We start from the raw sequence: 25,830 nt of genomic DNA on the forward strand, positions 1-25,830 counted from the left end.
CTTCACTCAAAGTTACCTTTTACCCACCCCTTACCCCAACCAAAATCATAGCTAATAGCAAGGACAAAGAGGAAATACTTTTTCAATTAGGCATTTATAAAATTAAACACGATAATTGCAACACCTCTTGTGTCAGACAAATTGGGAGGAATTGCAAGACACGAGCCAAAGAACACGCCAGGTGTCACAAAAATCAAAACTCTAATTTCATCTTCACAAAACAGCTCAGAGATTTTAAACACTATAGAAGCATTGTTCCAGAAACACTGTATACCCTCCCTAAAAGATTAAAAATGGATACTCTTGGCAAATTGTAATTCAAAGGCACTTAACAGACCCCAAAACAATACTTTGTAATGAGCAAGTATACACTTATCCTTCCCCTCTCCTTTCAGAGAAACTGAACTTGGGAGAAAACAAATCCAACAGTTCAATGTACCCATCCGCCCCTACCCCTCCCATGCCCCTGACCACACCCCATGCCACATCATAACGGAAGGAATGACCACACATCATTCAGGAAAGGAATTTGGGTAAGGGAAGGGAAGGCACTGCCTTTCCCTTCCCTTACCCGAAAACCCTCAACCCCCACCTTCAACTTTCCACCTTCCCTTTCCTTCCTACATAGCCACCCCCTCTCCTCTGTTCTAAGTGTTTTTATTAAACTACTGCTTGTGAACCAAACTTGTATCTGATGGTGCCGCAAATCTGTGGAACACATTGTTCCTTAAAATAAAGGCAGTGGAAAATTACTCTAACCACTCATAACTACTTCACTAAAACTCATTTAATAAGGATAATATTATATATTAAACTTAGAATTTTTGATGGCCTGTTTCTGGAATAAATTACTAAAGCATTTTTAATAGTTCACATATAAAATAACAAACCTTTCTATCCCATATTTTCAAATTTATCAATGAAAAACTGCCAAACATTAAAATTTTTTTCCATGCTTCCCTTTAGCACTTAAACTTTTACCAGTGAGAAAGTTTACACTCTAGGTCATTGATTTGTCCAACTATCATATGAAGAAACTATGAATTAAACAAAATGTTAACTACTTCCAAAGATAGGGTTTATGAGTATTTTTAGTACTAATAATCACAAGAGTAATTTAAATTCGTCCAATTGGTTTCCAAAAATATATTCATGTCTTGTGGAATAGTAGTCCAGGGATTATAACACTGGACTACTGACTGGAGGTACAGGCTTGATTCCTGGTGATGCCTCTGCACACTCTCAGTTTCTACCAAACTATTACTTTACAGGGTGCCATATCTTCTTGGGAAACCATGGGCTGCTCAGGGAAACGAATAATGTGCGTATGAATTTCACACACAGTAGAGGGCTCCGTAAGAGGGGATCTCATCCATAAAAGAAACATATGCTTTATTCAATAAAATAGTTGATTCATTCAAGTCTACCATTTAAACCACTGTATCATGGAACATCTGATTATTCTGGAAATATCACATGGTCCATTCAAGACTCCAACGTGGAAATTTCATGGAGCAAAGTGGTTATTTTTATAAACCAACCAAAATGATTACAGCTCTGATGAGGGTAGGAAAAGAAACTTTGCATTTCCACATAAAGCAGCTCTAATTCCTCAGCAGCAAAGTTCGTCGGTGCAACCACAAGACAAGCTTTGATCAAGAGACTTTATGTGGAAATGCAAAGTTTCCCTTTCTCCCCTCATCATGAAGGAATGCAACAAAGTTAAGCCTGAAACTGTTATGATTACAGCTCTGTTGAGTGACCAGGCGGGCCTGGTTTCACTCATATCTTTGGCGGTCATTAGTTTCCTAGAGGTTATTTAGAAAAAGCCTGAATCAAGAGAATTGAGAGTACGCTATTCAAAACGACAGAATTGGGTCTTGCCTACAGATAACTTTAAATACCTGATAAAAAGCCACCAAGAAATGTTAGAGTAAAAAAAAGAAGTATTCATCATGCTTTCTACCTCAGGATAAGAGAAAACCCATTGCAAGAAGAAACTATTGTAGCAAGTTGTAAACATATAGAATAGGTAATGAGCATAATTTAACTTGAGAAAGCCTCAAAGAAGCACATAATAACATAGCCCTATGAGATTTTCTCACAATGAGAATCATTTATAAAAGAATAAGGCCAGGTATAGGGCCAGCGGTATACTAGGATATACCACAGCCCAAGTGCAGATTAGTACCATTCATCAATCTTGACATAGTTAGGGTTCAGGAAGCAAAGCGGCACATGTGATGCCATAGCAGTAATGAGATCACAAATAGAGAAGAACATAGAATACAATTAGGATGCATTTGTTGTCTGGAAGACTTCAAGGAGATATTCAATAGAGTAATCTGAGTAGATTTAATTAATATATCACAGAAAATAGGAGTAGATGGAACGATAGGTGATATATCCACAACCTGTTTATGTCTCCGATAGCCCAGGTGCGAGGGATGGAGGCTCAGGTGTTAGGAAGATGGGTAAATTGTAAGGATGCTCCTAAGAGCAAGTCAGGGGTCATTATTACTCATGCTTTTCAACTTAATTAAGAAAGGTATGGGAAGGTCTGGAAGCAGGAGTGTAAATGGGTGGAGAATCATAAAATTAGTTAGATTTGCAAATGATGAAGCATTAATTAGGCAGTCGGCCAGTGGGATACTGAGAGTGAATGCTGAGAGTATGAGAAAATAAGTATGACAGGAATGGAATGAGCGTCAATGGAAACAAAACAAAGGTTATGAGGTTTTCAAAAAGGAGGAAAGATAATTTAAAAGTTAAAATTGGGGGGAAAAGCCAGGGCAGGTAGAACATTCTACCTATCATGGAAGCATTTTGGACCAAAATGATGAAAGTACTGTGGACATGAGTAATATTGCACAAGGCAAAGAAGCTTCCCCAAGAAAGAAGGAATTGATGACAGGGACATTGAGTAAGGAGGTTAAGGAACAGCTCATCAAAACTGGTTTATGGACAGTGGTTTTGTATGACGTGGCCACAATCATTGAAGCAAGATGATAAGTGTAAATTGGTGGCTTTTGAAATGTGGTTTTGGAGAAGGAAACGGTAAAATGGATGGAAAGAATAACAAATTAAGAGGTACTGGGAGTCATTATCATGGTGTGGGAGATGAGAGGGTTGTTGAGATAAATCTAAAGGAGGCAGGAAAGGTGGATGCAGAGCATTTTGATAGGTGATGGAATCTTTCAGTTTGTGATAGAGGGGAGAAAGTTAGATAGCCAAGGTAGGGATAGGAAAAGAATGGACATGTTTGATGAAATGAGGGGTTGAAGGAAGTATATGGAATTGAAGAACAGTTTATTGATGTGCTGGATGTCAGGCCTTGTTTCAATAGGTGAGGCAGAAATACGTTATTTTGTATGGTCTGTGTCCATCCAAAACATACCTTAAATGGTAGAATAGCAAATAATGTACAGCTGCTGCGAATTTTCTGTCCTCCACATCATAAGTTATCTTTTTGTGACAACAGGTTTATTTTTGTTCCATGAGACTTCGGGTTGAATGTTGGCTCAGACCAGAAGATGTCCTTAGGAAAGGTATTAAAACCATTATTGCAACACAATGAATTTGATTGATGATTGAAAGCCTGGCAGCATCAAGCGATGAAACATCATGGAAGTCTACCACATGCTCTATTAGGTAGCTAATATCACTACATCTTTACATTGAACCCATGAGTTCTAAATTATGGTCTTATGTTAGAGATACACACACAAAATCCATGAGCAAATATTTGTCAAAGCTTTGACACGATATATTCAGCAGTTTCCAATGTAGAAAAATAGAAAGTTACAAAACTTATTGCATGACCTAGGTCATCAATCAAAGATGGTGGTCTCCACCAAACATGATAAAGACATTACACTATGTCCCAAGTTTTACTGAAAATAAAGTACTTTCCCTCACATAGTCGGTATTTATCATCAAGCCAATTATGAAGCCATTGGCAATAAATAAAAATAATAACAATCAGTACCAATTTGGGGAATGGGTAAGATAGCAGATTTGCCGACCTGGGTTTGATTCCAACTGGCGAATTCCCTCATCTGCATAATTTTTTTAGATAACAGATCTTTCTGGGAAACTGCAGCTGGCACAGAGAAATAAAACTCCTGCCCTTTGTGGATTTCATAGGCTCTTGGGATTTGTATTTTGCGAGCTCTATTCTTACTTCCTATGGTACAAATACAAACCTATACGTATAAAACTTGGAGCTGAAGGCTGTTGGATATTTTTCAATTAGTCTTTTAAAGGGTTGGATTTAAGATTAATGGAAAAAGAGAATGATTAAATGAACACAAGAAAGGTGCTACAACATATCAGGAATAACAAATTAACAGCAATTGACAGAGTCACATGGCTGCAACAACAAGGCTCTGCCTGTAGACAGTGATAAAGAGATGTGGAAAAAACTTGGGTGAGGAAAACTTCAGGGTGAGGAAGAGAAAACCAAAGGAGCTACTATACAAAAAAGACCACTGGATTCCCATCCACAAAATCAAGATACTTTCCTGGCTTTCTAAGTAGGTTTTAATTTAATGCGAATTTGGTCACGCACACATCCAAACAAGTTTATTTACTTATAACTCCCTCTTCACAAAATACAAAAAATATGGTGTTTTTTAAATTTATGAAACATGAACTAGGCATAATAAAACCACTGGTAAAAAAATGGGAAATTGAAAGAACACACTTTTTTATTATTTATAATTTTTAATAAAGTTACTTTAAATGATTAGCTAATTATAAAAATTGGCATAAAATAACTATTCTTGAAGGGAAAATATACCCAATGATATTCATTAGTTTAAAACATATTATAAAAAAATATTTACTTAATCATGAATTTATGAATACCCATGGTCCTTTCGGTTATATTGTTCACTGAGCTGTTTTGATATTCAATGCTTGCCTGGAAATACCTGAGTTAAGGCACATTTCTATGCATAACATTTCGCATATCACAGATACAGCAATATGTGTCACCAAATATGTTCCCTTATATGCTTCAGCAGTTCAAGAAGAAATCAGAAAACGATTTAAAGTTACGAGTGAATGTGTTTTTAGCTCAAGAGTCAATAACACAGCCTTTTCTCATACCCTATCACACACAAAATATATCAATATAGTCGCATGTGATAACTGGTTAATATCATTTTGTTTTGGAATGGATATACACTTTGGAAAAACACTGAAAGAATATTGTTGCCAACATATATGTATGATAAATATATATTTCATTTCTTTCTTTCCTCCTCCACTTCTTCCCCTTGTAGAACTTGAAAATGTTTCTGGCCTTCCGGAAGTCTTTCTGCTGGTATTTCATAGGATACACAATTTTCTCACATTCAAAACCTTCATTAATTAAACCACTGGTTTTCACAAGATACATCAACAGACAATTGGTCAAATGATGATTCATATGTGATAGCTGATGACATTATAGAGATCATACATGCGATATGTGAGTAATAATGAAGTAAAGAAAATATTTCAGATAATAATCTGGGTCAAGTAATTTTCCCCGAAAGTGTTATTTGTTTACACAGCCTATCCAAGACAGGCAGGCATATTTAGATATATTGCACATTATTATTTAATTTCATTAGTATCTATACTTATTGATGATTTGGTTCCACCTTTTAAAGTTCCTGTCCTGGTTTGATTGCATGCTAAGACTTTTATAGCTCTGGTGAATAGATATGTATCAAGTTATCAACAGTTGCAATAGTAAACAAAATGCTGACCAATTTCAACGAAATTATCACCTTATTTGAAGTAATGCAAATGGCTTACTAGAAGTTTCATGCAAAGAAAGTTCTCTTAAGAATACTGAAGGAAACATTATAAAGTTCTAAAACTATAAGATGATCATCTTTTAGTTTTGATAAAAATTCTATAAATTTTGCATTGATCAAAAGTTGCAGGCATTATGTACTGAATGGTACATATTTAGTAATATCTTTTATAAAAATGGTTCGTTTCCTATTTTTATATCTCACTCCTGTCATTTGAAGGCAAGTACATATAAATAGTTAAGAAGTCATTTCCAATATTTTTGAAATGCTTAGCCATATTTCTTGATATTTTATAGGGACAAAACATTTGTTGAAAGAAAAGCCCTTAAGGTTAAGTTTTTTCTACTTTCATAAATTGTAATGAACAAATTATAAAGTGATATATTCCAGCAAATTTTTGAATATGGGAGATGATTTAGACATTAAAGAATTACATTCCATTGACAAGTAAAATGCTTGTCCATTAGAATATACCTAATAACTTTTGCATAGCATGTGGGTTGTTCAATAACTCCTTAGAAAATCCAAGATATGGCACTTGTGATATTGAAAAAGTTTTGCTACACAGAGAGAGATTCATTTAGGGGTAGTACTTCCAGGAGATGAATGATGGAGAGGGCACAGTTATGGAAGATATAGTTTAGAGCGTGAATTGGAGAGAGAGATTCTGTCAAACAGCCACACTACATCCGTGAAAACAACAAATGGGTAATGAACGTTAAATCCCTGATTTACACGAGGACAAGTGACTGATATGATGGATGGATTCCATATCCCATTTAGTAGTGATGTTTATATAAGTAGAAAATTAGAGCGAATTGATTAAATCAACCAATACATGCATCAAAAGAGGATTCATGGACGGCAGGTGAGTCTTTCCTTGCAGTTGGTAATGGACCACAAGATAGCACATTGTACCATCTCAAGTTCCAGCTTTTGAGTCATTTTGCGGGGAGGGATACTACAGAATGGGGGGTATTACAGAGGCTGGAAGTAGCAAGATGGTTGGTAACAGGTTTGAGCATTTCAGATGGCTGGGATGAGGAGGAATTCCAAATACTGGTGACAGGTATCTCTAAACAGATGCTGTATCAATGAGGCAGTAGTTGCCATTTCCACTTGCTTTGGAGAAAAAATGACACCAAATTCAATAATCAAAAGATAATTTGAATCTGAAAGGCGGAGTTAAAACCCTATACCCTCAGTTTTCCTACCAGGTGTATTTACCCATGCATGTTTGCTGATGCAGGAAAATAGCACGCCAAAAAAAATATTTTAACTTGAATAAAATTTGAACTAGGTCTATCCTTGGATTTCCTTCTGTTTGAGTCATTGCCATTGACTGAACTGTTGCAATTTCTGGGACAGAGTAGCTGCCAAAACAGAACAGTTTGAACTATATATGCTTATGCATCAAATTACCATGATTCCCACAAGGTAAGAATTTATTTCACACTACCACGCTCATTGAAAACAAGTGATAAATTATGTAATTTCAAATTGAAACTCCGGAAACTCCTTCTAATGAAGTATTATTATTAATTCTATGAATTTTTAAATTACCAGCAATTGTAATGAATTGTGTTTTCATTTATACACGTTAATGTAATGCCCTTAATAAGCATGCTCATTGTGTTGAAATGAACCTGTATTTTGTACTTTTCTTTATGTTTGGTGACTCCTATACCTACACGATATGTATAGTCAGAGGGCAATAAAAATACTATTATTATTATTATTATCCTTGTTTCAACAGATTTCCAATGACAATGAGAACAGCACTAGTTCAAGGGCATGACTAAACTTATATGACAACTGAATTAATGAACAGAAAAGGGTAAACCTACCTACAATACCTAGTGTACACAAGAGTCAGGCTAAGACAGCTTTTTTTGCTGGCAGCATCAACATTAGAGAGTCTTGCAGTAGATGGTGAGGAGAGGTCATATTCACAATTCCTATTTATTTCCGCAATATACATGGTTTCCCCATAGCAATGCCATCGGGCCCACTGCCCATGGAACGTGACAGAGACAAATAGGTCTTGAGGAACCCACATGACAGGGATATGGCTGGAGAAAAGGACCACATCTTTGAGGGGATTTTCCCTTCAGTGACAATCATGAACTGACCTACTTATCCTGTTATACAGCCAACTCTCCTAAAATTGTCAACATTTACTTGTTCATATATATTTAACTTTCAGCATTTTCTAAGGCAAATGAATCAGTCTTGTTTAGCACAAGTTTTAAGACATGTCATTCACCAGCTGCTCATATTTGAGCATGATTTCCTATTCACAGGAATGACACTGTTTTGATACATATTGGAATGTGAATTTCCATCACCTTCACTGTGTCACAGTCATCACAGTCATATTTATGGGCATCACAGAAGTGGATCAGCCATCATCTTCTCCAGACTCCACACTTTGCACATTGAGGTAATTTACTGGTGCATTATTCCATCGTGAACTAAGCCTGAAATTTAAATATGAAATAAATATATGTTCAAGTTTAAGTCTCTCACCCAAATATAATAATAAATATTTACCCTTGGTTATTTCAAAAAGACATTCAGCACATGGAGATCTCGCGATGATATAAGAAATGAATTCCATAAAAAATCAATCTTTGTTATAATTACATATCCTTGAAATTTCCACTGAATGAGATGCTGTTAGGCCAATATTTTAATAGCTGATATCCAAACATTGGCCATTCAGCACCTTATTTGGTGGAAATCATGCGAGAAAAATACACATATGATGTACAATGATATATTGGGAAAAAATAAACAGGTGAGTGAATGGATAAAAGATAATAGATTATTAGTCGGAAAAGAGGTTGAAAAACCTCATGTAAAAGCAACATGAATGTGAAATGAAATGAAATCAAATCATTTCCTTTTTTGTTTCACTAGTGAACCAAATTTATTAACCTATGTACAGAAAAATATCATAAATGTGAAACCTAGTACCATTAGGTGAAGCCAGTAAGCCCAACAACCTTAATGGCCCATTGGGTCACATAATTTGAAAAAAGATTTAGAAAACAAGTAATCATCAAGAAACCAACTTTGTGAAAATAAAACCACCGATGGCGACAAAGGGCATCTGCCTCCTTTGGATGACTCACAACAATCCTAATTCATTCTATTAAAAACCCTTCTTGATATCTATGAAACAGACAAATACATCCTGATTGTCTTTTATGCTCCTCTCTATTAGTGATCTAATTACTGTTATGGCATCATGAGAGCCTCTCCTCTTCCTGAACCCAAACTGTTCATTACCCAAAGTAACCATTTATCCTGCTCTCCATCCTCTTATTGATGATTCTGAGAACCACTTTAGCTGCGTGCAAAATCAAACTTATTACTCTGTAGTCCTCACATGATGTAGCCTTTCACTTTTTTGGAATAGGAACTAACACTGATCTCACAAAGTCTTCCTCCCAAAGTCCTCTCTCATAAATGCTATGAATTAATCCATGAAAATTCTTCCAAATTTTCCTTAATATTTAAATAGTTCCTTGGAAACTTTGTATACCCCCGCAGCCATATTTGATTACAATTTCTTGAAAACCCTTTCTATCTCACCATCCAGTATGTCTGAACCTAAGCTATCCTAATTTTCATACATCACACATTCTTTTCCTTGTCTAAGCCAGCTGGCCTACTGTCTTTACGATATAGTTCTTCCATATATATCCCTTCCATCTCTCTTGAATCCTTGCTGGTACAATTACTTTACTTCCCTGACTTATCTTTGGCTGGTTGTGAAGATTTTCCCTTCTTACTTCCTGACATTGCTTTCACCTTCCTATACAGCGAACCAATTTTACCCTTCCTGGATCAAATGTCCATACCCTCACAATACATTTTCCACCAGGCTTCTTTTGCACACTTCTACAGTTTTATTTGTCGCTTTTGATATATTTTCGATAAGTCTCAATTTTCCTCTATTGTACCATCTCCCTTTTCTAATTCACCATTTTCTATACAGGCTGTTGGTGCTCCTTTCTTCTTGTCCTAATGCATAAAGCAAGCTTAAAGCTTGCATTTTCCATTTCCTGGACTGTATTCCCTTTTTTATCCTCTTGAATCTGTAATTGCACTTCATTAGTACTAAATTATGATTTGAATCTGAATCAGCTCCTTTGGAACTGTGTGAATTAATTACACTTCCTAAATCTGGGCCCAGTCAGAGTACAGTAAAACTGATACCACTCTGAATCCCTCGGCAATTTCTATCATAAATACATCTGCTGTGGTTGATTGATTCATGTGTTTGTTATGATTAAACCCCATCTCCTGCAGAACTCTAACTGTTTTCTCACAATGTTCATTCCTTGTTCCTAAACCAGAGTCCCCTACCTCATTAAATCTTTTCCTTTATCCACTGTCTCATTCCAATCCCCCATCACCATCAAATGTTTCCCTCCAGGAACTCAGGTAAATATTTCCTCTAATCAATCGTGTACCCATTCAACTTCTTTCTCCTTAAGACTGCTTGATGGCATGTAGACCAGAAGTATGACCAAGTTTGTTGGTTCAGCTTTTAATTCCATTAATAATATTACATCACTCACTTTCGCTATATTTGTTTCCCTACTTCCTCCATTTTTGTTCAATATTATTGCCACCACTTGCTGGCATTCTTCTCCTCTGCTGTATATTACTCTATAACTATCACTCCAATATTTACTACTCTCCTTCAATCTCACCTCCCATATTCATAAAATACAAGGGTAGGCTGAAAACTAATGCACACATGCTTGTAGACCCCAACCAGATGACCTTTGGAAGCACTCCTGGAGGAATTTGGAAGTAACATCCCCCTCAACATGCATGTGCAGGTTTGAGGTTGTTAAATTCCTCCAGGATATTTTGAGAGGAGGAAGTATGGAGACGTGATCTAGTACTATATCAATGGAAGTTAAACAGCATGCTGTTATCAAATTTTTAAATGCTGAAAAAGTGACTCTTACTAAAATTCATCATCGTTTAAAGGCTGTTAATGGTGACAATACTGTTGATAGGTCTACCATAAATCGATGGGTAGTGAAATTTCATTATTGCGAGCCTGGAAAAGCCATATTTGTTAATGAAACACGCAGTGTACCTCCAATCACTGCCACAGATGATACACATCGCAAACTCGTCAAAGATTTAATTCAAAATGACCGTCAAATCACTCAATAGCATATCGCAAACCATATTGGAATATCCAACGAAGAAGTTTGTTGTGTTAAAGGCAGCCTGATGCCAATAACTTTTCAACATGACAACCTTGTACTCACACTTCGCGCACAACTGGAAAGGCTCTGCGAAACCTGAAATTTGAACTGATTCCACTCCCTCCTTATTCCTACGATTTTTTTCCTCAACTCAAGAGACACCTCAAGGGTAATCATCACACCTCAGACGATGAGATGAGGGCAGCTGTCAAGTCCTGGATTTGAGAAAAGTTGGTAGAGTTTTTCAGTGACGGAATGAAAAAATTTGTTACATGTTGGGAGAAAAGTGTTAGCCTTAACAGTGACTACGTCAAAAAATAAATATATGATTTTGAAACTAAAGAATTGTACTATAAAGTACTTAAAAGTCCAATCTTGCTTTTTGTTTCTGTTCATGCTCTACAAGCATGTGAGCATTACTTTTCGGCCTACCCTCTTATTTATATTTCCACTTTCTATCTCTTAATTTATATTTTCTAATTTTCCTCCTCCAACATGGTCCTAACATTGCAACTCCCCCTAATAACTAGTTCTGTCCTCCTCTGCACAGCTGCTTGCTGTTGACTTTGTTTTGCAAGGATTTTGTAGGATGACAATCACATAAAGCTTGACACTTCCGCTGCCGGGTGTAACAGAGGGTCCAAGGGGCCAAGTTCCATGGTTGCTAGGACTCAACCTACAATATATATCCGTCCTAATTTCATTGTATAATTAATCAAAGTGGTTTCCCATTGCTTCCTCAATGGTGTTTTTAAAGTAACACCATCAATGCAATGGCCGCTTTACTGGGGTCAAATGCCTTTGCAGCTACCCTACTAAGGAACAGATGCAGCATGGACTGCCTCTCGTCAGCTCACTACCCATTTACCTACATAAGTCCCTCTATAAGTCCTTAGGAAATCAAAGAGATCGCACCCAAGAGGCACTTAAACTATCAGAAAAGGTTTGCTTTCAGCAATCCTCATCTCTCACTAGACTGCTGTTAGAGTTTCAGCTATATTCACTACATGGTTTCATTTTCATAGTCAACTGAAGCAACAAGCTTTTGCATATTGAGAAAAATGAAAAAAAAAATAGTTCTGCAAGGCGATTAAACAACTCTATTTAAAAGCCTTAACACAGAAAAAGATCAAAGCTGATTTGGATGAAGTTCATGACCCATCTGCTCCTGTGCTTGCAACTGTTAAAAATTGGGTAAATGAGTTCAAATGTGGTCACACATCCACGAATGATGAATATTGTTCAGGACATCCAGTGGAGGTGACTTCTTCCAAAATGATTAACAAAATATGTGATATGGTTTAGAGTGATCGACAAATCAAGGATTGCAAAATAGTTGAGGCATATCACAAGGTACTGTGTTTTCATTTTGCACGAAAAATTGGGCATGAAAAAAATCTCAGCTAGATGGGTGCTGTGTTTATCACTCAGTGAAGAGTAAGCACAATCATGTGGTTGATTTTGAAGCTGGTTTGGCACTTTTCCATTACAATCCTGATGAGTTTCTGAGTGAATACATAACTGTGGACAAAACATGAACACACTACTACGCTGGAGAGAAAAAGAAACAGTCTTGAGGGTATTAGTAAAAGGACCCGGCTCTAAACAAGGCAAAGATGGAGAAATCAGCCAACAAGATAATGGCCATGGGTTTTTGGTGTGCTCCCAGAAGTATCTACTTTGATTATTTTCAAAAAGGACACATGATAAAGGGAGGGTTTTATGCATCATTATTGCCCTCGTTGAACAAAGGAATGAAGAAAAAAATACCCTCATTTGGCAAAGAAACAAAATCCCTTTCATCACGACATTGGTGCAGTAAGTATTATTTACTATGGGTACCAAACAACTTTATGGACTTTCAATTGCTAAAACATTTCTTTCATTCTTCCATTCCCTGACTAAGAGTCTTTGATCTGCAGTCACTCCAATAAACCTGGCAAAAGTTGTGCATAAATTAATTAAAAATATAAAAATTATAGTTCCCTTACATTATTATGAGAGGAATAATGAGGATTACAGCACCAATTTCAAACACCATCCCGCGAAAAATGTGTCTGGTCAAGGGGTAGAGCCCGTTGAAAATGATGGATCCCAGCAAGGTACAGAGATTCTGCAGCATAGCAAGGAAGGAAAATATCTTACCTGAAAAAAACAATGAAATTCTGTATACATCCAGACTACCTAATTATCTCCTCCTGCTGACAAAATCAAAACACAAAGTATCTTAATAAATGTAAAATGAGTTTCCAAGCAAGTAATTCATTTACTATTTAAAAAAATATTTATAAATGGCAAACAATTATTATGTTAACTTGACTGACAACTCTTTGGAAAATATGCTTTTTAATAGCCACTAATGAGAAAAAAATGATAAAAAATGCAACTTAAGTAAAATGAATAAGAATGATTAAAAAGACTACATGGCAGCCTTTCTCTTTTTTACAAGTGAATTCTTACCCCACCAGTCTCCTACACCCTCATCACCCCTTCCTTAAATATCAATTATTTGCCTGTGGTCAATTACACCTGATGCCACTGCAAACTTTCCCACAGTTAGAATCTAATAAATCATCCATAAAATGAATACTTATGTGCAATTGGATGCTACCATCAACACAAAGAGTCCCTACACAGGAACAAGAAAAGCCTCATCCCATCAGCACCAGGTTCAGCAACGAGTGACCAACACTGAGCAATACACTCCATTATTTCTGCCACCTTTTCCCTAATACTCATTTACCCTTATCACACTTTCCCTGAACAAAAGATGACCTTCAGCTCATCCTACTTCCAATTTTTCATTTAGGAATATAAGTGAATCCTTATTTATTTTTTAAGACCAAATAATACATTTAACAATTTTCATGACAAAACAAATAAAAACCATCATCACAAACAAATTATAATGCTCAACCTTGCAGTAAATGCATTCTTTGTACAAAAAGTATCGGGAAAATTTTCCTGAAAAAAAATTATTTCGGATATTGCCACAATGCCTCAAAATTCTTCAAAGTACATCCCTTGGACATCAGGACACTTTTACCAGTGGCTTTTCCATAACTTGAAGGCTCCCTGTTAGGCGGATTCCAGAAGGTCCTTAAGGGTATGCACGCATGCAAGCTTCTTTGATGGCACGGTCCCATGGTGGTGTCCTTTGAGGGAGGATTTCACTTTTGGGAACAAGAAATAGTCTGTGGTCTTCACAAGCAGACACTCGACTCTGCTTTTGGTCGTCTGTCAAGACCTTCAGGATGAGTTAAGCAGAGATCTTTCACATCGCCAAACTTTCAGAGGTCATGGTGGGCACTGTCATATTACCAATGCTAATAAGATCTGCGGTCATGCACACACTTATCCAATAGTTTGAATTTTGCCATTCACTTAAATATCACAAAAAAATTGTTATTGATACTTTTTGTGCAAACCTGGAACCATATTGAGTCAGAACCCTTATATAAATAAAATACCTTACTAAGGAATTGAATTATACTGCAAAAAGAATATTACACCACGAATGCAGAAAAAGAAAATACTTGCCTAGTTCATCAGCCTCAACTTGTTTTGAGAGAAGTGATCTCAGAGTTGGAATGCAGAGATATCCCAGGAGTGACACAACAGGCACTGAATGAAAAACAAGGCCCAATTTAATCAGAAAAATAATCACCTAAATAAAAAGTAACTACATTGAAGAAATAAACTAGCTCATATGCATTAAAGATTACTGAACTAACTGCTTAGTTAAGAACAACTTTTATCAAGGCTGCAATGAATATTCTCTTTTGAATAACATATTCTTTCAAATAAAATGACTTTTTCACTTAATCACCACCAATGAGAAAAATTTGTGAATTGAATACAATAAAAACATGAACATGAGACTGATTTGCCTTTTCACCAAAGGCAACACTCACTTACAAAGGCAACTCACTCAAGACTAGACATACAACTATATCTTTTTATGATACATTTCCATATCTAAAGGCACTAGTTGCCAAACTGTGCATTATGACATTATGGTGAATTATGAAATTGGATTACAGAAAATATCAAATCTCTGAGGATAATATTAAAAAAAAACCTATTTTAACTTGTTGTCATATGATTCCTAGCATTTTGTTACTCTGCATGATTAATTGTTTTGGTTCTGAGTGAGTGCTTTTTCACATGTTAGTTATATCAGTAAATTGACTAAAATAATAGAACAAACAGCCCATTAGATAATGATAAATCTGGTAACAGACACTAATAAATATTTGTAACTGGAGTTCATGTATTACACAAAGGAAAAAAATGAAAGTAAATACACAGCATTGATAATTATTTACCAGCATGGAATGTATTTGGGTAAAATGGCACTCGACTGTCTTCATTTAATTTTTTGGCTTCACATTCTTTCTACCTACTTGTACTTTCATGCCACATAAAATCCATACCCTTCCCTCTGCATGGAGCCTTCAAAAGCCTTTTGCATCTCAACATTTACATCTTTGATCAATGCAATCTTGGCTACAGCTCAACAAAGCCTCTATTCTGTACTCTCAAGCCCTCAGCTGTTGTAATGAATCTTTTTTGAACATTGTCGCCCTAAAATCTTCCACCACATTACAATTTTCATTTACATCATAGTTTGCAATTATGGGCAGCTCTTGTGATCCAGTTCCAATGATTGGAATTGTGGAAGTGGTATTCGGTTTTGCAGCAAAAAATTAAAGAAGTAAGACAACATTGTCATTGGTCATAGGACTAAAATAACACATTCACGGACAACATAGATCAATTATCAATGACTACACTCCTGGCTACATAACTACATATATGGCTTTATTTAAAATATTCACCTCTAAGGGGGGGCCCATTTTCATAAGTGAATGAATAAAAATTTGCTTTCTCTTTTCCTACAAAGAAAGTGTGACTGTCAAGTTGAATTTCAAATTAATCAGAACTACTTTAGAAAGTACAATGCACTCTGCAGCACATAATCAGGTGACAGAGGTATTTCTAAGTAGCTTTGGAATAGAAATATTATTAATAATAAATTTTATTAATGCCAAAAATATTCCTAATGAGGAGGCCATTGCCAACCATTTGGCTTTCCTCCTGAAAAGAACTTCTGCCGAGAGGGAATGAAAATGTTAAGTTTTCATTCCAGCTCATTTAAGAGTCTACCAGTTTTTCCAAGTTTCTTTAAGAATAATATAAATTCAGCAAAATCCAAAGCCTCTGGTTGCAAATTAAGATGCTATCAGAGTAGATTTACCTAAAAACAATGGGATTGTACTGGATGAGAATCCAAGCAGAATGAGGCCAGCGATCTTGGACAGTAGTCCAATGGAGCAGATATTATGGTCCTCAGGGAGGGGCAGTCTCAGGCAAGGGTGCTCATCTTCCCTGGGTTGGAGCCAACCCACAAACAGAAGCGGCAAGCAAGCTATCCCACTGCGCATGGCAAAGTAGATGCCAAACCTGTTCAGGCTCCAGCCTGGAGGGTCTTCATGGACATACACAAAGGTCTGACTGATCTCACCTGCAAGAATTTAAACAGAGAATTGTGCTCCAAATCAAACACACTTCATTTTCATTTTGTGGGATATTATTAGTGAGTAAAATGCTAGCATATTTTGAATTAATGTTCGACAAATCGACTCAGATTCATTGCCTAAAGCAAAATCAGGGTTACTGTTTATTCCAGACTCTGAAGTTCTCCGACTTTTCAACATTTCAGAGTTGAAAAATTGTTTTCCATACCCTAACCTTAAATCAAAAATAAATGCACCATGAATATGCCGGTTCCAAGTATAGACTTAAATCATCATGTGCATATGATATCATTTTCTAGCATAATGTATGAAAATCAAATGGTTCATTTGAACAAATTTTTTGGATTAATTTTGTTAACAAATATCTCACAGCTACCTACTTCAATGAAAAAGTAATGAGCCCTTTCCTGATTTAAAACTGTGAAATATAATTCTTCTTATCAATAGCATTTTGATTGTGATTGTATCAACTGCTCAGTTACTTTTACACTGGTAGTCATTCTTTGAGGGCTGTTCATTAGAGTGATCATATTTTCAGGACGTATTGTCCAAAAATATAATTTTATAAAGTTCTGTTGGCTTAATTTGTAAAGTATGCATGGTACATATTTCACTGACTTGACTACAGTATTGCACCATTTACAGCTGCAGAAACTTATAACATGTTCAGTTCACCTAAGCCTACTTATGAGAGTGAAAATTACTTTCCACAATCGTGTTATTGCACACTGTGGAACAGAATCAAGTTACCTGGGGCTTGGCCCCAACTATAGGGAGGTTGAGGAATACATCTCACATTGGTTTTCATGAAATAATTGACTTCAAGGTTTGCTTTGCTGAGCCCACTAGACAAACATGTCTTGCAAAATTTATCCGTTACAATTGTATGTGGCACCCAATGAAATTTTTAAAATTTCTCAGTGCTATTGATGTTATTCAATGTATTCTCTTATAATGACAGCAGTGGCATCACTGCTTACTTCTGTAAGATCTTTCATTTTAATTTAATACCTTCCCCTTTTAAAACATTTCAAATCATTCTAGCTGTGCTTTAAGGAAGAATGCACTCTCCATACAGTCTCCCACGGTAGCATTACTTAGGATTTGGCTGATGATTCTTTGCAAGTAAAGGAAAATTTGAGAGAAACATCAAACGCTGCATCCATTACTGCTGTAGGCAAACTGTCAAAGTGCAAAGGCCACTACAGATACTGCACTGGAGTCAAATAAAAGAAACATGCGCCAAATACACATTGAGTGAAAAATTATTGTTACTGGAATTCTACCAGTTAAGGTAGATTTAGGATGGACACAAACTATACAATGGTTCAGATTTCCTAGCCTCTCCTAAAAAACAACACCTAACAACTGACACAACATTTAGCCCCTCTTCACAGCCTAATACTTCTGTATTCTTTCACAGCCTAATTTTACTGTTCTCCAATTTTGACTTTGCCTTCCTCCTTTTTTAAAACCTCATTAACTTCCTTCTTCTAATTTGCCTATCCTGTACACCCCTTCCTCATTTAAAGTTCTCCTCTCTATCGCAGTCTTCAACTTCCAATTACCAATCAAAATGATATCAATCCATCTTTCCTTCTTTCTGTGGATTTCTCCCAAACACTCTTTCTCTCTTCCTCTACCATGCTCAGTACTTCTTTGACTGTTTTCCTTTTGTCAATTTCACCTTTTCTCTCCTGCTTTGCACCCATATTTCAAAAGCCTCCAATCTATGCCTATCATCTTGCTTCAACAACTATGAGTCTGTGTCTTTACAAACCCACTTTCAATATCAAAGTTCAGATGACCCTTTTTTCAACATCCTTACCCAATGCTCCAGTCATCAATTCCCTCTTCCTTTTGAAAGGATCTTCACCTCATGTAATTCTTCTTCTCATGTCCTTACTACTTTGACCACCTCAGTCCAAAACACTTCCAAGATAAGTAAACTAATCCATCAGCTTAGGTTACTGCTTTCCAATTTTAACTTTTAACTTAGCCTTCCTCCTTTTTGAAAACCTCATAAACTTTGCTTAGTTTTGATTGATACTCATCCCATACCTATCACACTGATTTTCTAATGCTCTCAGCAATTATTGTAACCCATCGATTGACTGGCTAACTAATGTTAACTGTTAAATCATTCAGAAACCCAAATGTCAATGAACTGTTCCCAGGCTTTCAATCCTACCTCCAGTACTTCCCATACCTACTTTACCATTTCCTCCACATACATCTTAAAAAGCACCAGTTATAATGGACACTCCTACCTTATCTTTCTTCCTAACACTGTTCATTTTGACTATGCATCTGTCACTGACCCCTGAGCAGCCTGAAGCATGCCAAATCCCTCCCTATGCTATGCTAAATGCTATGAATTAGCTCATAAAAACTCTTCCTCCCATGTTTACCTTAATCCTTAAGTAGTTCCATAGGAGTTTTGTCAATCCCTAAGGCCTTATTTGATTGTAATGCCTTTACTATCTCACAAGAATGCTTTGGCCTATGCTATTTTCACGGACATCATGTCATATTTCTATGTCTAAGCTGCTGGACAAGCATCTTTACCATGCAGTTCATTCTCCTAGGATATATATTCTTTACAAGCCTCTTGAATCTTTCCTGGTTCAAATAATGATTCCCCTGACTTATCTTTGATTGCTTGCGCAGATTTCCCTCATTACCTCCTGAAATTGCTTTTACCCTCCTGTACAGCACACCAATTTCACTTTTCCTTTGCCAACTTCATATCCTTGAACTGCAACTTTCACCATGCTTCTATTGCAATATTATCTTCCCACCTCATTTTATTGTCTAACCATTTGTACTTTCTTCAACCTAATTCTGTGTTTACATCCTTCCATTTCCTCCTCTTGTATATATCCTTTTAATCATCTTGTCTGTTGCCCATAGTTTCCTTGTCTTATTCCTATTTACTGCCCCTGTAGTTTACTTTGCTGCTTTTGTTGCTTCTTTCTTGATATGGGCCCATTTTTTCTTTATGCTACCCATCTCCCTGACCTCAATCACTATTTTCTATACAGTCTGCTGGCACTCCTTCCTTCCTGTCCTGGTTAAAGCTGGCACATTCCATTTCCTCCGCTATATTCCTTGTTTTAACTTTTTGAATTGTACACTTCACTTGATTACTACTAAATTATGATCTGAATATGCTTCTGCTCCTGGGAAACTGAGCAAATCAGTCACTCTGTTCCTAAATCTGTGCCTAACCAGAGTATGGTCTACCTGATACATTTGTGAATCCCTGAGCATTTTATTTGCATACCTACAATTGTTGTAGTGTTTAAACAAAGCATTTATTATGGTTAAGTCTTAGCCCCTGCAGACTTCAATTGCTTTCTGCCTTCCATAATTCATTGCTTCTTAACCATAGTTCCCTACCTCACTACCTTTGCCTACCACAACTTATGTTAATTAAGCCCCAAAAAATTATGACACATAAATTCGATTCAGAAAATGTATTGAGCCTTATTGGCTTGCAATAATGGCATGACATTCCCAAGGTGCTACTTTAACAGAAAGGGTGGATACTATTACAATCTGGGGTAATTGGTACACATATCCCCATGTATTTCCTGGAAAAAAGGGAGGAAGAGAAAGGATATGATTATGTCATCTATAAGTAGGCTGCTGCTATTGCAACTCATAGTGCTAACTCCCATATTTTTCTTATCCTGAATGTCTGTAGCTCTGCGGTATTGGAAGCCTCTAGACAGGTTCATTTAAGCATTTCAGAGAGAAGAAAAACAATGGAATATGCTGTTACATGAGATACAGAAGTGTTTAATGTTGGCTGGCAAAAATTAAGTATGCCATATTAGACTTTGATGTCAGTTGTTCAATGTGACCAGATAGCAGAACACAGGTAATCTATGATAATGAATTCAAATGAAACTAAAAAGATGAGAAGTTTAACCATAAAAAAGCTCATGCAGATGTTAATGAGATCATTATGTTTTCTTACTGAACTGCTCCTACGGCAAATTTGAGACTAAGATTAGAAAAAATTATAAGCACAGAAGTGGATTATCTTGTTAACTTGATTTATAGCCACTTCAATGCATCAAAATATCCTCATAGTCACCACAAAGAATATACGCTAGCGAACATTAACTCAAGATTTCGGCACCGACTTGCAACCCTTGATAGCTTAGTTTTTCAAAGCAGTTGACAAAATCTCTTTATAACTAAGTTTTTGAAAACATTTAACATAACAGAAGAGTTCAAAGTTGAAATTCAACTACGAGGGTCATCCGGAAAGTAGTACCCGTTCGTGCCGCATGAAGTGCTGACGACGCGAGTAGCCGCTGGACGAGGTCAGATAGCTTCAGTGGCTTGTCTGCCTTCTCTGAGCCAAGTTGCGTGACGCTAGCATTGCCTGTGTTGTTTCTGTGATTGTTTACAATGTTTAAAAAAATTGAGAACGCCGCCAGTTGTGAAGTGAGGGCAGTGATTAAATTCCTCAATGCAAGAAACGTTCGCCCATGTGATATTCATCGCCAATTAAAGGAGGTGTATGGAGACAATGTAATGGACGAGTCGTCTGTTCGGCGGTGTTGTCGCAACTTCAACATGGGGAGGGGGAACACACACGACGATGAGCGTTCGGGGAGACCGTCTGTCATTACAGACCAACTGGTGAGCTCAGTTGACGAATTCGTGAGGAACGATCGGCGCGTCACAATTGATGACATCTGTGAGCATTTTCCCAATGTTTCTCGAACAATTGTTCATGAAATTGTTAAACACCATCTGCATTATGCAAAAATTTGTGCAAGATGGGTCCCTCGCGTATCTCAATGAGCTGGCGGCGAAGGACTATGCAGCAGGAATACAGAAACTTGTCACACGTTATGACAAATGCCTTAATTTGCTTGGAGATTATGTTGAGAAGTAGTTTAAAGTATCCTCTTTCAAATAAAATTTTTTATGTTTGTTAATATTTACTTTTGTGTCTTTATTTCACGAACGGGTACTACTTTCCGGATGACCCTCGTATATATACGTACATATGTACTCATTTGTACTCCAAATGCATTTGTTGATTGGACCAGAAATATAAAATAAAATAGAACAGAAGACAAAATAGACAGACACATGCTTCAAAACAGTAAAGCATATCAATAAAAGAGACTTGGAAGAAAATCGTGGGAAAAACCTAACAAAGGATACAAACACTTCAAAAAAGGCAGACATCAAAACTGTAACAACGACGGATATTATTTACAATTAGGAGATAATTAAAAAGAATATGTTTCTAATACAAGAACAGCATCTTCTCCATGATTTTAAGAGCAAAAGATACTAAAACCTAGGTAAAAACTATTTTCATGGGTCAATGCTAAAGACTGTACATGCATGTGTTTCATGTCAATAAATTTTTATGAACCAATGCTTATCACAATTAGTGACATATGTACTGAGAATATTATGCAAATATGCTTAGAGAGATAAAACATTGTTTCCGCAATTAATTCTTACAGACTTATGTTGGTTCATCCCATTAATAATGAGAACTGAAGATTTATCACTCGTTTACATGGGTAGGATTGCATTGCATTGACATGCAATATGTCTTTGTAAGAAATGATAATGATTGAAAGGGAAAGCTTACATCACCTATATTTTTATTATCCATTAATATGCCCAGTAACAAGTAATCAAGAGGGGAATAGAAAGGACAAGGCATACCTCACTACAGCCACATAGTAAAAAATAAAATTCATGCACAGAGCAATTATGTTTAAATGCAAGATAGGGTAATGATCTATTGACACATCTACAGTAAATGCTGATGCCATTGTTTATTTAATCTGGGAGCTTTCATCCTCCCAGAAATGTTTGATTTCAGCAATACTCCTCCTGGCTATTCTACAAATGTTCCAATTTTATTGATATAATGCGATTATATTGATATAATGTTTGCCTGAAAAATTGATGATAAGAACATACATAACATCGAAGCCTCTTAAGATGTACCATGACATAATTTGAGGGATTAGCTCATTGGAAATTTTTCGTTAAAGCAAAACAAGGTACTTATTCTGTTGCAAAAATATTTAAGCTAATTTATTGCTATAAGGTATTCGCATTATGCAAATTGGAATCAAGCAAGAGATTCCCAATGTCTAATGATTTTGACAAATACAAATAATTCTCTGCACAATGATCACAAAGCCGAGTGATAAGAACTATGATTAACAAATTACCTCAAGTTTCATACATATTACTTTAAAAACTTCCCTCACAAGTCAAGACATTAAGAATGAAGTGTATGAGGAGCAATTTTATTCTTCTTTTATTTTCTAAGATTTATAATTTATAACAATTTTTTTTACTATCTTCATTGAGAAAATATTTGTTTGGGGAAGGTTCAATTGAGAAAGTTCAACTGAAAAGGGTCATCTTTGAAAAGTCCAAATAATCCCCCCAAAAGTGTACAAGAACAAAAAAATATTGATCTTCAATCTGGAAATGAAACCATACTGATTGCTAATGAAGCATATTTAGATATTAGACCAATTTAAAAATTAAAAATAAAACAATACTCTACAATAATGGTGATTCTGTTATCAATAACTAAAGTTAAATTAATAAACACACCAACCACCCTTTTTAATGTTATGTTGCAAAAACACCACACAACAATATTAAAATAGAAAATCAATGCCAAAAAGAAACTTCTGAAAAAACTGTATATTTAATACATTTGCTAAAATGCTGGTAAAAGATTCATCAAGCAATGTTAAAAGAACTACAAAGAAATGACGATGGAAATGCAGTTCTGGCAAATTGAATACTTAAAAATTGTTTCACCAGAAAATTACAAATGCCAGCAAACAAAATAATGGACAACAAAGGAAGCAATTCAATATTAAGTCTATTTCCACCCATATATGACCTAGTATGATATTAAATACATAATTGAAAAATATGGCACAGTTGCAGCCACAACTGAGGCTCTAAATTAATCATTGAAATTTTACCACTGAGGAAGCACTAGCATACTGTTACTTGTTTGAATGCTATGAAAAACAAAATATGACTCTGGATAGCCGATAAATCATGGAAATGGTCTTACTGATCACAATCAATTCTCTTATTCAAAGACCTAACTGATGAGAAGACTTTTGAATTATTGACCATTGTGTTAAAGAAGGCAACCCTCCCAGCTCTGACTGAGTCTAGTCTAACATATCCCAAAAAACAGGGTTTGCTAATTTTGGAGACAAGAGTTCCCAAAGCTGTGGCCGAATCCTGATGAGCTTAACTTATGAGTACAGATATTCATTACTGTACTTTTGATTCCATTTAGACATCTACAAAACTGCTTGATGACAGAATGAAATGTACAATTTCAAAGTGTAAAAATCATTCGCCATGACTAGGAAGAAAAGATTTTTAAATTGTTGAATTTTAATGTCGAATGAATGACTCCATTAAAGTTACTGTAAATGGTATTCATTGCTTCAGAATTTCAAGCATAAACACTTCATATCATTCTTCAAGTCAAAGGAGAAGAGGTGTGAGATTTAACAACAGAACCAATCCACATGTAAAGCAGGTCTATGACAGACAGCCTGGTCAATAATTATTTAGCTCATTAACCTGCATTCTCCAACAAAATGTTTGCCATACCACTTTTGAGGATCCATAAAATGCCTGAGGATTGGCATATTCAACTATCAGAACAAAAAAATAAAACTGTTCTCCTTTAATTCCTTTCACACTGTCAAAGTAATTCTGGCAAATATTCCCAGAAGATGAAGAAATAAGCCATCAAGAGAGGCAAGGCCATCAATGTCATGGAAAGAATGAGACTTTCAGCATTATACAAAGATTCATGATACCATCCAGCATTAATGATATATACACATATAATATTATACACAGCTACCACCAAGGAAGCTTTAAAGGATGGCATGCCATGCCATTTGAAGGAATGGGAGTAAGTAAACATAAGTGGATGGTACGATTATAAACTATTTCCAGATTGAAATTCAGAATTGCTAACATTTTGCTAACAGCTAAAGCCAACATTTTGTATCCAAATTTTAAGCAGTTAACTTAAAACCTGGTATCAGAATATTTTGCAATAATGTTACACAATCTTTCACTGGGTTACAAAGAAAAATTTACATTCTCCTGGGAAAAATCATCTTTGGGTGGTAACTATAGAGAAGGCACATGGTAAGATATGGGATATGCCTAAGGGTCAGGAAGCAGAGGGCCATGCAAGACTAGAAGGAATCAACAGAGCAAAAATGGATCTTCGATGGGGCAGTATAGTTAGCTCTTGCATTATAAAAGAAACAAATAGGACAATATTATTCGATAAAACTGCCTACCAAGTACCCAATTGATGGAGATTAATGTAGGCTTCTCATCATCAGTAGAGTATTAAGTAAAAAAATACCAGGGATCATGGTTACTCTTTCTGAAAACAACATCTCAAGTAAAGATATGCAACGCAACTTGGTTTTCAGAAATTAGAGTGCATTATTCTGAGCAGCTTCCAAAGTCATAAACACAATTTTTTGTACAATTGCTTCCTTTTGAAGAAATTTCAAAACGTACACATTTAAGGAGATGATGCTGATTAGTTTTGATTAGATTAAGGAACTGCTAAATGGGTTGTAAATAACAGGCAATGCACACATAAGAGTATAATCTCAAATATGTCTCAATGAACAAAAATTTAATACAACTGACAGCAAGTAGTTAATTAACTCAGAGGCTACCTTTAAATTTATTAGCCTTCTTGTAGAATGACTTTAAAGTTCTGTGATGAAATATGTAATAACAGCATTAATTTATCGTAGGAAGTAAAAGAATCTCAGAGCCAACCTTCGGAAAAAGTTGGTGCTAGTGAGCATATGGATAACTACATAGAACCAAAATTCCATCAAAGACTACTGGGAGAGTACGAGGCAAAGGGTTAAACATAGATCAAGGGCATCATCAGAAACCCATATCTTATGTTTTTTGGTACCTATGTGAGCAGGGTGAAAATTCAGTTACTCGGGGTCAAGATGCACATCACACCAGACATGAAGAAAATCTGACTTCATCGGTCTCTCCATGGGACTTTCAGTATTTATTTATTTATATCAAGAGGATTTTGCAACATTGTTCTACAAATGCTGGATTTTCATAAATGTTTCACAACATTAAATAATGAATATTAACTTCAGTGAAACATCCTTAAAAATTAATAAT

The 25,830-nt window shown here is 35.9% G+C and overlaps 1 protein-coding gene across 2 annotated transcripts in view; it reads right to left on the bottom strand.

Annotated features, from left to right (window-relative positions):
- Positions 1–25,830, bottom strand: part of LOC139698957 (proton-coupled folate transporter-like) — a 29,655-nt gene that overhangs the window by 2,062 nt on the left and 1,763 nt on the right. Inside the window, exons 2-5 of one of the 2 annotated variants that reach the window (XR_011703033.1) lie at positions 16,311–16,577; positions 14,591–14,674; positions 13,042–13,195; positions 8,159–8,290 (exon numbers count right to left, since the gene is read on the bottom strand). Coding sequence is in view for 1 of the 2 variants with exons in the window: in XM_071597936.1 (XP_071454037.1) it covers positions 8,212–8,290; positions 13,042–13,195; positions 14,591–14,674; positions 16,311–16,577 (584 nt within the window). In the remaining variant the exon portion in view is untranslated. Of the gene's footprint in view, positions 1–5,926; positions 8,291–13,041; positions 13,196–14,590; positions 14,675–16,310; positions 16,578–25,830 lie in introns of those variants that run through there. The other variant, XM_071597936.1, reaches the window with a different exon arrangement.

The sequence above is a fragment of the Hetaerina americana genome, unplaced genomic scaffold (assembly GCF_022747635.1).
Source record: "Hetaerina americana unplaced genomic scaffold, ioHetAmer1.1.p SCAF_9, whole genome shotgun sequence".
Classification (NCBI taxonomy): domain Eukaryota; kingdom Metazoa; phylum Arthropoda; class Insecta; order Odonata; family Calopterygidae; genus Hetaerina; species Hetaerina americana.